The sequence below is a fragment of the Corylus avellana genome, chromosome 1 (assembly GCF_965113065.1).
Source record: "Corylus avellana chromosome 1, dhCorAvel1.hap1.2, whole genome shotgun sequence".
Taxonomy (NCBI): domain Eukaryota; kingdom Viridiplantae; phylum Streptophyta; class Magnoliopsida; order Fagales; family Betulaceae; genus Corylus; species Corylus avellana.
In genome coordinates, this window is record NC_142490.1 from 13130464 (window position 1) to 13147671 (window position 17208).

The window sequence follows — 17208 nt, forward strand, 5'->3', positions numbered from 1 at the left end:
GGAAACGACATGGAACTTAATGCCGTATAAAAAAACGATCAGAACCGTTCCTTCTTACAAGGAACGTACCTACACACGGCCCAGATTTGCGCTGCAGGAGATAAGGGCCCCACTCTCGAAGCTATTCGGATAGATTGACAACGATAATCTGCGACTTGAACTCTCTGTGTCTCAAGTATCTCTCGATGGCCGTGGCTGCTTTTGCTTTGCACCACCAATTGTTCAGCTTCACAAACTCAGAAACAAGAGCAAGGCCATGGCTTTCATACAAAACAAACTTTTTGCATTCTCAAAAGAAAACTCATTTCTGTTTAATTTCTTGCTCTTCCTCTTCTTCTTCTACTTCAGAGTCTCCAGAAGCCAATATAGAGACAGCTGAGTCCTGCGTCAACTTGGGTCTCCAGCTCTTCTCCAACGGACGGGTATGAATTTTATGGTTTTGTGAAACGGGTATGTTGGAATTTGGTGATTTTTGGTCATAGACCGACAAATTTGACGATGTACAACCTGGGTTACGATTTTTCGGTGAAAATTTCCTATAGAGACTGTAGTGATTAATTTTTAGCCGAATTGTGTTTCGCATATTTGAGAAGTTTGAGGCTTTGATTTGGAGAGAGGGGGTGACTTTTACTCTTTGTTGGGAGCTGAAACTTTTACTGTGTTGGAAATCATCCGGTCCTACTGTTGTTCCTTAAAAATCCAGGTTTTTTTGTACAGCACAGAGGTAAGTTGTGTCACTCTTCGCTTAGAAAATCTTTAACACTCAAGTCCCACGTTGGAAAGATGATAACCCACGTATAATTACTAGAATATAAAGGAGCTCTTGAGTGCTAAGTCCTAGTTCCTTGCTAGGTGAGACTTGTCTTTATAAGCAATTCTATGGAACTTCAATTGCAATTTGATTAATCCTTTTGAAATAGTAACGCAAATGTAACTAGCACTTAATAAATGATACTGAAGCAACTTAGCAACGCAATGTAGTAATGGAGCGGACGTCATAGATTTAAGGAAGGAGATTATAACACCCAAATCCCACATTGAAAAGATGATGATCCCACATTGAGTGGGTAGATTATAAAATAGCTCATAGGTGCTAAGTCTTGCATAGTTTCCTTACTAGGCGAGACTAAGTTTTATATGCGATTCTACAGAGCTCCAATTATAACTTCACTACTTCTTTTGGAGTATGGCTATCGCTTGCCCTAAGTTGCTACAAATTCTCTATAACTCATGAACTCTTTTTTAGGTGTTTGTACTGGTATCATGGTTAATGACTTGCCTAAACAATATTCCCTCCTCCAGTTTTAACTCAATATATGTCCAAGCCACATGTCTCAGAAGGCTGTATTGTCCAATCATTTAATTTTTCCCACGGGACCAGTAACAACATGTCTTTGCATGATGTAATCTTTGTTTTTGTACATCAAGTAGGTATATTTTGTTCTTATATCTATTTTTTTGTTCTGCAGAGTTCACTTTTTGAGAATATGTAAATAAATTTAATTTGATCTCCATAATGATGGATTTATCAGGTAAAAGATGCTCTGGTCCAGTTTGAAACAGCACTTAATTTGGATCCTAACCCAATGGAGGCCCAAGCTGCACTTTATAACAAAGCATGTTGTCACGCCTACCGGTATTTTTTTTTTTTTTTCCCTGGATGATATGGTTTTCAGGATTTCCTTTTGTTTTGTCACTATTCATGTCATTTCATTGGACCTATTTCTTCCTTTGTTTTAGTATCAACATTATTCAATTACATGGAAATCACTTGTAAAGGGTGAAATGAATGATAAGCATTATTAAAATGATACAATATGAACTCCTGTTAAGGAGTATGTTACATTAATGCTTACTTGAAATTGCTTCCCAACCATATAGTGTAGCTTGTCTATCAAAACTCAAAATTTAGAATCTTCTTTCAAAGAAAGGCCTTGAATAGTCACAGATACTAACATATGGTTATTAGGCAAGCATCGAATCCAATCAATTTTCCTGACATCCACATGCTCTTCTTAAAAAGAATTACCTAGATAAACAGCTGTTAAAAGGTTTTCTTTGTATCTTTCTCTTAGCCTAGTGTTTCAAACCAAATTTTGAATTCATCTTTAAGAATTGCTTTACAAAGCTGATGGATCTAGTTTTTTTCATTCTTATTTGGAGGAAGAGGGGAAGGAAAAAAAGCCGCTGATTGTCTACGAACTGCATTGAGAGAATATAACCTTAAATTTGGTACAATTCTGAATGATCCTGACTTGGCCTCCTTTAGAGCTTTGCCTGAATTCAAAGAATTGCAAGAAGAGGTTTGTTGCTAAACTTTGGGTTCTTAAGTTGTGTTTGTTTCAACATAAAACATTCTTCAGAGATTATCTACATTTTCCATTCTTAGGTGTAGTTAAAAACCTTATTTAACAGAAAACAATTTCCTAGTCCGCAGAAAACTAAGCAAAACAAGCGAAAAATGATTCTTTCTAAAAAGGTAAACATTTTCCAAACGTTAAAACAAGCGAAAAATGATTCTTTCTAAAAAGGTAAACATTTTCCAAACGTTAAAAGCCTCTCTCTTGAGGCCTTAGCCCTTGCCACCATGGCCAACCTAAGCCCCAGTGTCACTACCCTTGTCAGTGAAGTCCTTGTCAGACATGCTGGTCTAGATGATGTTGTTGGATCAAGTGCCACCATTGATGACCTGGCCACTCCAGATTGTCAGCCTTGAGTACACCATCATGATAATAACATGGATGTGCATGAGGAGTGTGGCAGCAAAGTGGATGCTACTGATGCTACAGAGGATGACGACAAGGGCCATATAGATCTTGGCATACTTGTGGTCAAGCTTCTCAAGGTGAGGTTGATGCCTTGACAGGCCATGCTGACCATTCGGACAATGCTACCAACGATGACCTTGCCGCTCAAGTAGCAAGCACGGAGTGCACCATCTTGATAATAACATCATTGTGATGGAGGCAAGCAGGCGGCAATTTGGATGCTATTGGTGCAACAAAGGATGATGTCAAGGTCCATATATATCTCAGCATACTTGCAGTTCTCAGGGTGAGATTGATGCCTCGGCAGGCCAAGATGATCACATGAATGGCCTAGTTGACAATGTGCAGGCACTCAAAGACGTTGACAACGGAGTTATCGTTGTTGTGGTCCGCGGTGGTGATACCGAGATGGTACATCAAGGGGTAGTTACTCTCCACACTGACAAATGGCCTGGCTTGTTGAGGCGCCAAGGGGTTGTCACCACAGGAGGCACTGGGGTCGTCATCAACAGCAAGAAGCATCAGATTGTTCTATCAAGAGTTAGCAGAAAAGCTTAAGCAGGTTTGGCTGAAGGCAGAAACCGCAACGAGTGTACAGGCTGGTGGAAACCGCTCACGAGTCTAGACGAGGCTCTTGAATTAGTTTGCGAGTTGGAGAGAGAGAGAGAGGAGGGGAGGGGGGGCTAAATAGGAGATTGTAAAGAACTTAGGACTGATTTTCAATACTATCCAAACTACAAAAGAATGTTTTCAAGATTATTTTTAAGGTTTTAAGCCAAACAACAGAAACGTTAATACTTTTTTCTTAAGATATTTTCTACTGAAAACATTTTCCAATGGAAAATATTTTATATTGAAACAAATAGATCCTTAATGTCTATTCCTGTTTTGTCCTTTTCTTTTTACTTTTATCTTTTTTGCACAATGGAAGTTTGTCAAGCCACCTTTAACCTTTAGAACTAAATATTTCACCTCATCTTCAGCTTCTTCTTTTTTTTCTTTTTCTTTTTTTCTAACCATGCCAAAATAGGAATTGATAGAATCTCTTGAAAGGATTTTAACTATGAGTAAACCCTCACCATGATTTCTTCTATCTATGGATTCAAATTCTAAGACGTTATATCTCACAACTATTTGTTATTTTTACAGGCTAGGTTGGGTGGGGAAGACATAGGCTACGGTTTCCGAAGAGATCTCAAACTCATTAGTGAAGTCCAAGCACCATTCCGGGGGGTTAGGAGATTCTTTTATGTGGCATTCTCTGCAGCCGCAGGAATATCAACGTTCTTTACTATACCCAGGCTATTTCGTGCAATTAAAGGTGGTGATGATGCACCTGATTTATGGGAAACTGCTGGAAATGTTGCCATTAATGTTGGAGGTAAACACTGAGCTTTTACTTACATAAGAAGAGATTGGAATGTAATTGATATACGTTGTCTTTGGTGAACGATCTTAAGTTTAAAATGGTCAATAGGGAAAAAGTATGATTATTTAGAAAATGCTTTATAACTTGTTTCTTAAAATGACTAAGCTTTTGAATCAGCATTCTACAGGTATCATTGTCCTGGTGGCACTGTTTTTATGGGACAACAAGAAAGAGGAGGAACAACTTGCCCAGATATCCCGAGATGAAACCCTATCAAGGTTGCCTTTGCGCCTTACCACTAATCGAGTTGTTGAACTCGTGCAGCTGCGAGACACTGTTAGGCCAGTTAGTATCAACACTTAATTTTGCTTAAATTGTTCCTGTCAGAATTTGTGTGCACTATTCTAGATTACTTTTCATGCACCAATGTCATCAAAAGTATTGCCCTAAATATTGGTTGCATCTTTCTTCATCTCTACTTATAAAGCAAGAGAAGAATGTTATGCAAATTCAGATTAGACAGTTTCAGTTTTTCTGAAAATGTCTATTCCTCTGTATATTCATGAATATATTGTGATACTTTCCAGAGTGGTACTACTTCAACATGAACTACTAGGTTACTTTTAAAATTTTTGGACTGTTATGTCAAGGCAGAGTGGTAAGTTTTGCTTCCAATGCAGTTTGAAGCATCTCATTGATGCTCATGCATGTCGAAAGCAACCAGAAATTTCTGGCAATGATATGTCTTTTACTTTCTTCCCCTTTTCCATATTTTCTGAGAAATTAACATCAACTGGGGAGAATGGGGAGTGGGGCATAAATATGGAGAGAATCAAATGTATAAGGAGAGGGACTGTAAAATTGAAAAACTTTGGGCTTTTGCACTTGAAGATTTCATCAGAAATCTGGGACTAGATTTTGAGTGTGTGTTCATCTCTTTAAGTACTATTGCTTTCTTTTTCTGCATTGAATTTCTTACTCCATATGCTAAGTGTAATCTATATGTGTCTCCATGTGTGTGTGCATGCAAATGCAACTTATACATAGATCTGCTTCCTTTTCTTTCCTGTCCATTCTTTTGTCTTTATCTGAATTTTTAAGGCTTGGATATAGGTTATTTTAGCAGGGAAAAAAGAGACTGTTTCTTTGGCCATGCAGAAGGCAGAGAGAGTCCGGACTGAGCTCCTTAAGCGAGGTGTTCTTTTAGTCCCTGTCATCTGGGGTCAAGGTAAGGAACCACAAATTGAGAAGAAAGGATTTGGTGTACCGCCAAAGGCAGCTGCTGCTCTTCCTTCTATTGGAGTAAGACGTGAAGGCTCAAATCTGAAATTGTCCTGCAAACATCATTAAAATCATTTTAGTCATTGAGTTTTCATATCATCTGTCATGTGTATAGTAACATTTTTGGGTAATTGATATGAATGTGATCTATTTTACATGATGCTGCATCTGCATGCTTGTGTGTGTCCGTGTTTCTTTCTTATGCTACAAAAGGCTATATCCAAAAGTATCACCACCAGTTTGATAGGTATGTAATAGATTGGTTAATGTCTTATGGAAATGAATTAAATACATGGGTTATAGAATGGGATAGATCCATGCATGTTTCAAGCTTACTTTTTAGATATAAAGATTTTGTTCCTTTCTTGACACTATATGTAATGGCACCATGGTAGGAAGATTTCGAGAAACGGGCTCAGTCCATAAGTGCAAAATCAAGGTTGAAAGCCGAAATTCGATTTAAGGCTGAGGTTGTATCACCTGCAGAATGGGAAAGGTCACATGCCACTCTACCTTGTTTACATGCTTGTTTTGCTAAAAGTTCTTTGTGCTTCTCCATAATTTGTATGCATATATTTTGACTAGTTCTTATTCTTTTTATCTTTATATATTAGATGCAATCCCACGATTTTTGGTTTAATTAGTCAATAATTATCTATTAGTACTAGAGATTTAGAGTGTTGTTGCCAATTTATAATTAAGAATTCTTGTCATTAGAGATTAGGAATCCTTTTCTATTACGGATTAGGAGTCTTTATTTATAATCAATAGAACTTATGTCCATTAGGGATTAAAAGTTTTGGGAAGTCAGAGCCACTGTCCCGTAAGCCACACAAAATTGTTTCAGAACACCTCAGAGCCACGGTCCCGTTAGCTCTCTCAAGGCTACTTAAACAAGAAACCACAATTAGGGACCATCAACCAAGATACCTTATCCCGAATAATGCCTCTAAGATCCAAAATCTTTCTCCGAGACCAAGAGCAATTCCCTAGAATCTCAACATCCAGGAAACTCCTATTTCTTAGAAACTTGAATTAACCTAACTGGACAAGATAAAGCTACCACTATTGGAGCAATGCCACACATGTTTCAACATTTTATTCCACAACTCCAAGTTTTTTGACACCCAAACCACCTTTCTTGGGAAGGCAAACAGAATTCTAAGCCACTTTAGCCCCTGAACTATTAAGCTCACCTCTTTTCCATAAGAAAGACCTAAGGATCTGCTTCACTTGATTGATAACTTCTTTAGGAAGAATAAAAAGGGAGGACTAGAACACTTGCATGGCAAAAATAATTGAATTAAATCAACTAAAGCCTTCCTACATAAGAAAGGGCTCGGCTTGCAGCTTTTGGCCTTGGTTGCAGTCCTCACTGCCTACACTGCACAATCAGCCTTCTTCAATCTAAAAGAAATTAGAGGAACCCCCAAATACCTCATTGGAAGTTTAACTTCTTGATACCCCAGAATACCCAACATTTGATTCTTAACAAGTCCTGCAACTCCACAATTAAACAAATAGCTCTTATCAAAGTTAGTAGCCAACCCTAACATATCCCTAAACCGATTCAAAGATGCCTTGACCATGGCAACATTGTTAATCTTGCTGCTACATAAGATTAGAATGTCATCAGCGAAGCAAAGATGGGATATTTTCTCCCTATAGCACCTCCAATGGAATCTAAATTAGGCCTCCTAGTCATACTATCCATGAGCCCCAAGAAGGCCACCATCACCAAAACAAACAGATAAGGCAACAAGGGGTGACCTTCCCTAAGACCTCTACTCCCAGGGAAGGTAAGTAGGCTTATATGAGAGAGATTATCCTTACACTGGTACTGATCATGGAACCTACAAATTTGAGAAGACCAAGATTGCAGCCAACTTCAGTGTTGTCTCCCTAGATGAGGTCAAATCACTGCTAATCCCGTGAAAAATAGCCCTCTTGTAGTGGCTATCAATATTGCATTCATGCAGACATATGTGAACGAGTTTCATGCCCATACTTGTGCTCAAAGCAGTTTATCACGAACTGTTATTTGTCGGCTATGGTGTCTATACTCCTGTCCAGAAAAAGGGTAGCCATCAAACAAGAAAAAGAAGAGGCTAATCTATCAGTGAAGATTCTACACGGGAGCTAATCCAGAATTTGTTAATGCCCAACCTTGATGACAAGGTTGTTATTAAGGGTGGGGAATGGTACAATCCCATGATTTTTATGTTTAATTAGTCAGTATTTATGTATTAATATTAGAGATAGAGAGTGTTTTTACCATTAATAGTTAGGAATCTTTACGCCCTTACTTGCAATTAATCAGGAATCCTTAATAGACAAGGATTAGGAGTCCTTATTTTCAATTATTAGGTTCTTGTCCAATAGGAGTGAAGAATTTTGGTAAGTCTATAAATTGTAATGTCCTATGGATTTGTTATTATGGAAGCAATAAAATTATAACTTTGGCTTAAGAGGTTAGATCCCCTCAAATATATCTAGAAGGCCAGATTCACTTGAAGTGATAACTTCTTTTTTTTTCCTCTTTCTTTTTTTCTTCAATTTCTCAAGTTATAATTGATAGAACCCTAGGGTCCTACCAATAGGATGCCAATTGACTTACATAATAAAATGATTTTGAAATTTGATTATTAAAGCTCAAAATTTGTGCATAAATTCTGCATCTTTTTCCTTGGCACTAATTTTGATCTATATAGACTGATAGATTTTTCTAAACCAATTTAGGTGGATAAGGGATCAGCAACAATCTGAAGGAGTTACTCCTGGTGAGGATGTCTACATTATACTGCGACTAGATGGTCGGGTTCGAAGATCAGGGAGAGTAAGTGCTTGTGGAGGAGATAATATGTTGCTTGTTCTTGGATTGAAATGAAATTAGTTGCAATTTAGCATGCTCAGTAGGTATCAAAAGGGAAATAGGGATATAATAAGTATTGGCATATCCAGCCTTATATGCTTGGGTAGCTGAGAGACAGTAAAACATTGAAATTTCAAAATTCAACAACATCCTACTTGTAATCTTAGATAAGTTTATAATTCAATTTTTTTTTTTTTCTTTTGTTGGAGTACTCAGCTGCAGCATTTAGTTTTCTGAAACTGATGATCAAGTCATGTTGCATGCACCTCTAATGGTTTAAATTTTTTGGGGGAAAAAAGCAACTTTGGATTTGTGTCATGTCACAATATCTTGCATTCTATTCTTTGAAGATTTTAAGAGGAGCATTGTTTTGACATAGTAAACATTTTTTCTCATATTCTGATGTTTTCAGTGCTAAACTGTCATATCTTCGCAGGGCATGCCTGACTGGCAAGAAATTGTGCAGGAGCTGCCACCATTGGAGGCATTGCTAAGTAAGCTAGAAAGATAGATGCTTGTTCTTTTTCTGTCTCTCTGCTTGTTATGTATAATTTTCTGGAAAGCAAGTCCTTTGATGCTGGTTAAAAATCTTTATCCATTCTTTCATATTTCCCAACTATCAATGTATTATGAAATTACAAAGCAAATTTTGGGAATGGAGAAATTGATATTGGTATTTGGAAGCTGATAATGTGATCCATCTCTACTGTTGATCAACTTTAGCTATTGATCTTCTTGGTTCCATTTATTTATTTTCCTTCAACATCATGATGTCCCATACCGCCACGCTGTTCTTTTTCCCCATGTTTGGATTCTCGCAAATTTTGTTTTGGTATTGAGCTTACTTGATTTTAAATGGTTTTAAGGCCATAATCTATTGAATAAAGAATATCATCTTCAAGTGTTTTGGTTTTCGAGAACAGCTCGCTGCTTGTACCTTATAGGTTCTTGAGGTGTGAATAATATGGAATAACATCTTCATATAATTTTTTTATGGATAGTGCAAAAGCATATTTTTGGACGAGATAGGTCACCTGCAAGACAAGAAGAAAATCATTGGAGTGGTGTGGGCCGGCGGCCGGTGGAGAAATCTCTGATGCATAAGTCAGTAACTTTGTGGAGAAAATAGAATAGAAAGAGTTTTCAGGTAGAAAAAATTTTTATTTTATTTGAGGACGGCCTCTCTCTTTTATATTAGACACCTTATGTTATTGTCGAGGCAATGGGCTTGTACTTGTGCGATAGTAATATGTAGGCAGTGAGGCTCCTAGGCTTTTTAACATTTCTAGTGAGTAGATATTAGGCCTTAGGCTTATTTATGGTATCATTAGAAAAGCTTCTCTCTCTAACTTTTTAGAAAGAGAATAGATCTCTCTCCTCGCCCTTGTGTGAGGCTTTTCTCCATTCTAACGAGAGGTCGTCTTCCCCCAAGTGAGCATGCCCCTCCTTCTCCCAAACCTTGCCCCTTGTTTCTTCGCCCACACGCCACCCCCATTACCTTCATTGTCTCTCTACCACCTCCTGCCACTTCCCTCCACCATGCATATATCTCATGCACCACCCTGGCTTGAGTGGGCTACACACGCGGCGCCGCTGCTCTTTTTTATTTCCTGCCACAATTTCTCGATTCTCTTGTACATCATTTCCCTCCTCCATCTTCCCCTCTACCTCTACATGGTATGTACCCCTTTTTTGGCATATAGAAACTACTAGATCTAGATATTTGACAAGGCAACTCCTTTGTCGCAAATTTTGTTTTGGGATTGAGCTTACTTGATTTTAAATGGTTTTAAGGCCATAATCTATTGAATAAAGAATATCATCTTCAAGTGTTTTGGTTTTCGAGAACAGCTCGCTGCTTGTACTTTATAGGTTCTTGAGGTGTGAATAATATGAAATAACATCTTCATATAATTTTTTTATGGATAGTGCAAAAACATATTTTTGGACGAGACAGGTCACCTGCAAGACAAGAAGAAAATCACTGGAGTGGTGTGGGCCGGTGGAGAAATCTCTTATGCATAAGTCAGTAACTTTGTTGAGAAAATAGAATAGAAGGAGTTTTTGGGTAGAAAAAAAATTTTATTTTATTTGAGGACGGTCCCTCTCTTTTATATTAGACACCTTATTTTATTGTCGAGGTAATGAGCTTGTACTTGTGCAATAGTAATACGTAGGCAGTGAGGCTCCTAGGCTTTTTAACATTTCTAGTGAGTAGATATTAGGCCTTAGGCTTATTTATGGTATCATCAGATAGCTTCTCTCTCTAACTTTTTAGAAAGAGAATAGATCTCTCTCCTCGCCCTTGTGTGAGGCTTTTTTCCATTCTAACGAGAGGTCGTCTTCCCCCAAGTGAGTATGCCCCTCCTTCTCCCAAACCTTGCCCCTTGTTTCTTCGCCCACACGCCACCCCCATTACCTTCATTGTCTCTATACCACCTCCTGCCACTTCCCTCCACCATGCATATATCTCATGCACCACCCTAGCTTGAGTGGGCTACACACGCGGCGCCGCTGCTCTTTTTTATTTCCTGCCACAATTTCTCGATTCTCTTGTACATCATTTCCCTCCTCCATCTTCCCCTCTACCTCTACATGGTATGTACCCCTTTTTTGGCATATAGAAACTACTAGATCTAGATATTTGACAAGGCAACTCCTTTGTCGAATATCGAGCTTCGAGTCGAGTATGTTCATGAGCGACTCTATTTATTTACGGCCCTAATTAAAGATAATAGAAAGTAATTAATGTTTAGAACCTACCAAAAACTAAAAGGACGTGACTGGAATACACAACTGTTAGGTCCTAGCTAGCAAGAAGATCAAGATGCAATTATGAGGCACATGCTTCTAAATATATTATCACACTTCACGACTTTTGTATCAAACTTGCATTTTTTTTTTAAAAAAGAAAAAAAAATTATTGCATACAAGTCAAATTCATACGCTATTCATAGTATCTTACCAAATTATTTATATAATTATAATTTTTTTTTTTAAAAAAAAAAAAAAAAAAAAAAAAAAGGGTCCAAGGAATGGCCGACACAATAAAAATAAAAGAAACATTACTTATTAGTTTTAATTTTGGGGGTTTGACGTTGCTAGAATATCAAAAGTACTAAACTAATGAGGAAATTAAAGCTAGTTATTCAAAATGGTTCCTATCATCATCAGCTGTTTGACAGAAATTGCTAGATGCACTAATAGATTTATGTCAAAATCAATCGTGCATGACTATTATAAAATTGCAGTTTTATTTTTTTTAAATAAAAAAACAAATTTAAAAAACATTATATAAAAAATAATAATAAGAAGAAGAAAAAAAAGGTGGTCAAACTCGGTTTGATGGAAAGGATTGTGTAAACGATACAAATTGCATATAAATTATAGGTACACAAAATGGTTAATTAAATGGTTTGAAGTTGAACAAATCAATCAATTTCGGGCAATAGTTTATATCATTTTCTGGGTAGGTTTTGAAGAAGCCACAGAGACGACAGAGTCTCAAGAATCCAGCTTTCTTTACGTAAATCACAACATATTTGAACTCTCTTCAAAGAGTCATTCAAGCAATGACCTTTCTCTCTCACAAACATATTATTATGCACCTATGTCAACTAAATTTATTTTTTATTTTCTTTCTTTATTATTATTATTATTATTATTAAGGAATCCAGGATTGGGACAGCCATGCTAGAACACGGTCTGATTCTTGATCCCCCCCAAGTAGTCAAACTCAATCCCTCCAAGATCCGCTTACACATGAACCCATTATCGTCCATTTAATTACACAACTGCCACTTTATTATTGTTGATATATATTTTATGCGTCTTAATTAGGTAGGTTGACAGAAGGCCTCAAAAGTGGTTTTGTTTAATTACTCATACTCATCTACAGGCTGATTAGCATTATATATATATATATATATATATATATATATATAATATTTGAGATGCTATAGCTTTTATTATAAATGGAATATATAATAAATGGAAATATAAATGGAATATATATATATATTATCCCAACCTTTAAAAGGACGCTAATGAACTTCAACGTCCTTGGATTCTAATTTCCACCCTAACTACAACATTATTAATTCTAATGTTTTATTTGTTTCGGACCTTATTTTTAATATCTTATGATCATAATAATGGTTGTGAGCAAATTACCAAATCAATTAATTATTAGGCTTTCTTGCTAATTTTAATTTCAAGAGTGGCATTTCCGCAAATATTGACAAGTTGAATGCCATTTTTTTAGAAGCAAACTAGTTTAGATTGCCACCCGCTCTAGTCCCAAGTCTCATACAATGTATATATATACATATAAACAAATGTAAAAACTGAAAAACAAGAACGATGGGTAGCTCTTCTTTCTCGATGCTCTTGGCCTTCTCCTTGTTCATGGCAGCTCTGATGATCTCCTCCAGGGCCACCGTTGCTGAGGCGAGCTTGGAGCAGAGCTTGAGGTGGGTGCCGACAAGGCACCACTGTCAAGGTTCCATTGCTGAGTGCATGGGTGCAGGGGATGATGAGTTTGAGATGGATTCTGAGATCAACCGCCGGATCTTGGCCACCACACAGTACGTAAGCTACGGGGCGCTGCAGCGGAACACCGTGCCATGCTCTCTCAGGGGTGCCTCCTACTACAACTGCCAGCCGGGTGCACAGGCTAATCCCTACAGCCGTGGTTGCAGTGCCATCACTCGTTGCCGAAGCTAAGCTTTTTTTCTTTTCGTTTTTTTCTTTTTTTTTTTTTCTTTTCTTTTTTTGGGTCCTTTATTAGTTTGGTTTCTACCCATTTGTAATATATGATTGTAATAAAAATGGGTATTTACTATTTAGTTACATCAATAGTGTGATTCCTCTGTGGTTATGTAGGGTGCTTTGTCTTATATAATTTTCTACGACTTTAATAGAAAGATGATTATTAATTTATGTTACTGTTCTTTTATATTCCCTTTTTCTTTTCTTTTATTTTTTTTTTATTTGGGTCCTTTGGCCAGTGATTTCACAAGTAAAAATGTGTTTTTAAAAGAAAATTATGAAAGGTATATAGTCGATCGAAAGTATGAAAAAATTCAAGTTAAACCGATTGCGATTTTAAATGTTAAACTATAATTTTATTGAGCCGTGATACAGATTACACGGCGTGCTTAGCACCCCGTGAAGGAAAAGTTTTTTTTTAATATTTTAATACAAAAAAAAAATTATTAAATGCTAACCGGCTAGTTGCAATTTAAGTTGCTATTTTTCAAGGCAGTTGTTTTGCAATTGCAACCACTAAACTAATCTTTTGCAGCCTTTTTCTTGGGAGGGGGAAAGGGGGGTTTATGTACAAGGAACTCGTGATGGTTCTCATGGAGATCCACCGGAGTTTTTGTGGCAAGAACTTCGGTTATAAAGGTTCAAAATTTTCTTATAAATGTTCCAAAAGAAGGTTAAGAGTCGGCTAATATTTTTTATATTTTGTCGATTGTCAAAGTTATGATTCCCAACTGCTAGCCCCTGACGTGATTTAACCATCATAAACTAACATAATCAATGAACAAGAGCAGATGGTTTTGAGATGTCATATATCAAACTTTAAACTATAATAATGCCCAAGTTGGGTCAGACTGAGGAACAGATCCACCTGCATTGATTCTCATATTCATGACTTCCCTATTTTAATCACAAAAACAAAACCAAAACATTTCGGTACTGTATTTATGGAAGGAAAACAGCAAAACATTAACTAAAGACGACAAAGGGGGCACTCATATGCCATGTAAGAGCAGTATTTGTTTCTCAGACCTAATCATAGACATAAAGCGGGCTTCAAATCAAGCTCATCAACTCAAATGTAAAACATGCACTTTGTTAACTTTATGCAGAACCTTCCTCTTTCTTCGCTTCATCTAAGTCTGGCTGGGATGGGGGCGCCATAGGAGATGGAGAGCCCTCCACCCCCATCTCTGCTCTTAAGTCGTTGATGCTTTGCTCCAGCTCATTTATGCGGTTTCCCATCTCATCAAGTGAGTAGCAGTTAAGGAAAGCTAAAAGCTCCTCCACTTTTACCAGTTTTGCAGAAAAGCAAATACATCTGATCTAAGTATATAATGACATGGCACACAAAACAAGGTTCCAAATCTATTTCAATCTAATGCTTTAAAAACCAATTTTGGCCAAAACCAGGAACATAGAAACAGGTTTCAATTCATTCCTGATTCCTGCTTGGGTGGTCCAAAGACCATGCATAAAGGTTTACTTACACTAATCTCTATCCATTATTTGCACCATCTAACCGAGCAATGCTACACACACTCTCACTCTCACTCCCACACTTCCTGACATGGCACTAAATATCACCATTAAATTTGGGTAGATCACTATTAACTTTAGATCCAATGGTGATTTTTCATGCTACACCATGAAGTACGAGTGTGAGTCCAAAAATTGAATGGCCAGAGATTAGGGGTTACCCTCCCCCCCTCCCCCCCGCACGGCATCTTTTTCCCTGCTTTCTCCCCCAAACTTTTAAAAATTTCCCCATATGGCCATTATTAGGAAATTTTACATGTTTCCCCTACCACAAATATGACCTATTCATCAAACAGTCAATTTGCTTTCAATGGAAACTTAGTTCCTTCAGTCATTAGTGTTCCTATCCTAGAGAAGTTATTTGTCACCAAATTGACATATGTAAGAAAAGGATATTCTTTGTAACAATAGAGTCAGACATTTGTTGGAACCTTGATTGCTGCAACAAATTTATTGTTAGTAGCGGGATATTTATTGAACATAAGCTCTATACACTACAGTAACTTACCATCTGCTGAAGAAGATTTTGCACCTGCAAAATTAATGAAAAATATATATATGTCAATAAGGCTTTGGACAAGAAAACCACCAAAACAGTAACAGCAGTGACTATAAGAAATTCCTATGTCCCTCGCACAAGCAACACCAATAATTACCCAATCATTATTGGCTTGCGAATGAATTGTGATAGATTTAACAAACAAAGGCTCAAAATCAACAGTAATAACTTCATCTTCATAGGTTCAAACTCAAAGAATACACTCATCCAAACAATTTCATACAATTACAAGAGTTAAGACATCACATTTACCAGTCACACAACTAATGGTGAATAATAATTCAATGCCTAGATTGTTCTCTATCCTTAAGAACCTGACAGAGTCCTTGGACATCAAATAGCAAAGCAATAAAGTTACATTAACTTGTTATTTTGAGAATGTTGTGGAACTTACAAAAACTGTCATATCCGCAGTGCTTTGCTTAGAATCTTCTGCATCATGTCCATCCTGCCAAAAAGATCGAAAAGAAGAAATTCAGACCACACTACACTAACACCACAAAATTTATGAAATATAAAAGGACAAGCAATTAGCCCCCCATGAAAGCTTGGATGACCAAAAACACAAAATTAATGCTAAAAGCGCAACAATTATCGATAGAAATTCAATTCGACACACAAATGCAACTGATGACCGAAATTTGATTACAGAAGTAGTTGCATAGAGATTAGCAAAAAGGAAAAAAAAAGAACAAAATAAAATTCGCTCCCAAAACTCACCTACAGAAGCAATATGAAAATTTCGAAGCATCCCCAAACGTATACAATGGTTATCACAGACACACAAAGTTATTTGGTTCATTCAAGGCCCAAATTCCCCACCAGATACATACATGTGTACGCGCAAAAATCTAATACAATACAAAATCTGACATCAAAATTTGCAGTAATGCGTCGTGTTAAAGCAGATACAACACCTGACATTCTATAATTAACATAAACTGTTGAACGAGAATAGATCTATACGCTCCGAAAAGCACATTTTGGAACAAATTTGGACTCGAAATTCTTGAAACCCTAACGGCTTCTCTACACACGAATTCACAAAGTGTATTGGTATAATGCCAGAAAATAAATCAAAAACAGAAATGATGCAAATGCTTCAGCGCAAATCTCTAAAAATAAAATAAAATAATTACCATATTCTCTCTCTCTCTCTCTGTGCTAGTCCGTACAATGGCTACAATTCGAAGTTTGAAGCGAGACTGTGTGAGAGAGAGAGGAAATGAGTGACTCGTTAACTTTTTATATTTCCCAGTCTTTTGGTACAATGACGCTTTTGCCATTGATCGGGGAAATTGCTTAATCACATGGCTTATGTTGAGTTAATCATTCTATGGGGGAATAAAAAGGACGAGATAAGGATGGTCTCCATTTTAAGTAAAGCGGAGTTCATTTGTTTCATTGGTTCAGATTTAATTATGTATATATTATCATGTGTAGTATTACATATTACCGTTAGACACAATAAAAAAATATATATAAATCATAAAGTAAAATAAATAATTTTTATTTCCTTTGAAATTGAGTGAATTCAATTCATTAAGTATGCGTGCGAATTAGTAATCCTTATAACAGACCGACATAAATTAACAAAACTACTTAACCTTTTGGCAATCCTTAATTATTGCATACAACCATTAATTAATAATTAGTAGTATAGATTATTTATTAAATGTAGTACATAGGTGGCACATTGATGTGAGCTGGATTGTTTTGTGTATTTCTCATATTTTAATATTAGACATAAATTTCTTTTAAATCAATCTGAAAGAAATATCCTTCAACCCATTTAAAATAGTGCTATAAAACCATGGCCATTTTTGTCTTTTTCTTACTTTTTAGCTTTGGCCTTGGGATTTGTTTATGGAAGCCGTTGCCCATGCCATGTGGAAAGTTCTATTGATTTCGCTGGTAGGAGCGCAAATCGTCTTCAAATTTTCAAAATTCAGGCCCACAAAAGTAAATGGAGCCCATTGTTTATGAACATAAACATGCACATGCCCCGCCCATATGCAAAAGGTTATTAGCATTAGAATTTAGAAGTAAAAGA

General features: G+C 36.7%; 2 protein-coding genes and 1 pseudogene across 4 annotated transcripts; 2 read left to right on the forward strand and 1 right to left on the reverse strand.

Moving 5' to 3' along the window:
- Nucleotides 1-147: 147 nt before the first annotated feature.
- On the forward strand, nucleotides 148-9038 carry LPA1 (tetratricopeptide repeat (TPR)-containing protein). Of its 3 annotated transcripts, none has more exons than XM_059581540.2 (9): nucleotides 148-422; nucleotides 1533-1636; nucleotides 2168-2303; nucleotides 3918-4149; nucleotides 4325-4482; nucleotides 5251-5439; nucleotides 5814-5914; nucleotides 8158-8254; nucleotides 8727-9038. In XM_059581540.2, exons 1-9 carry the CDS (start codon nucleotides 186-188, stop codon nucleotides 8799-8801), a joined length of 1329 nt encoding a protein of 442 aa, XP_059437523.2. In that variant the 5' UTR covers nucleotides 148-185; the 3' UTR covers nucleotides 8802-9038. The 3 variants fall into 3 exon arrangements, 2 of the variants coding, with proteins under 2 accessions (XP_059437523.2, XP_059437524.2); XM_059581541.2 differs by having other exon boundaries at nucleotides 334-422; nucleotides 2164-2303; XR_009438972.2 differs by lacking the exon at nucleotides 8727-9038 and having other exon boundaries at nucleotides 5818-5914; nucleotides 8158-8248.
- A 3614-nt stretch (nucleotides 9039-12652) lies between these two features.
- LOC132169127 (protein RALF-like 33 pseudogene) lies at nucleotides 12653-13015 on the forward strand (annotated as a pseudogene).
- Nucleotides 13016-13912: 897 nt separating this feature from the next.
- On the reverse strand, nucleotides 13913-16371 carry LOC132171486 (heat shock factor-binding protein). The gene is made up of 5 exons (XM_059582808.2): nucleotides 16295-16371; nucleotides 15550-15603; nucleotides 15105-15128; nucleotides 14993-15035; nucleotides 13913-14310 (listed from the first exon to the last, which is right to left on the reverse strand). The coding sequence occupies exons 1-5, from the start codon at nucleotides 16295-16297 to the stop codon at nucleotides 14162-14164; spliced, it is 273 nt and encodes a 90-aa protein (XP_059438791.1). The 5' UTR covers nucleotides 16298-16371; the 3' UTR covers nucleotides 13913-14161.
- Between the last annotated feature and the right edge of the window lie 837 nt (nucleotides 16372-17208).

Coding starts and splice junctions, on each gene's coding strand:
- LPA1 (XM_059581540.2), top strand. CDS start 186: ATGGCCGTGGCTGCTTTTGCTTTGCACCACCAATTGTTCAGCTTCACA. Junction 423..1,532: donor AGCTCTTCTCCAACGGACGG/GTATGAATTTTA, acceptor TGGATTTATCAG/GTAAAAGATGCTCTGGTCCA. Junction 1,637..2,167: donor GCATGTTGTCACGCCTACCG/GTATTTTTTTTT, acceptor ATTTGGAGGAAG/AGGGGAAGGAAAAAAAGCCG.
- LOC132171486 (XM_059582808.2), bottom strand. Junction 15,129..15,549: donor CTGCGGATATGACAGTTTTT/GTAAGTTCCACA, acceptor TTAATTTTGCAG/GTGCAAAATCTTCTTCAGCA. Junction 14,311..14,992: donor TGACTCTATTGTTACAAAGA/ATATCCTTTTCT, acceptor ACTGCTACTCAC/TTGATGAGATGGGAAACCGC.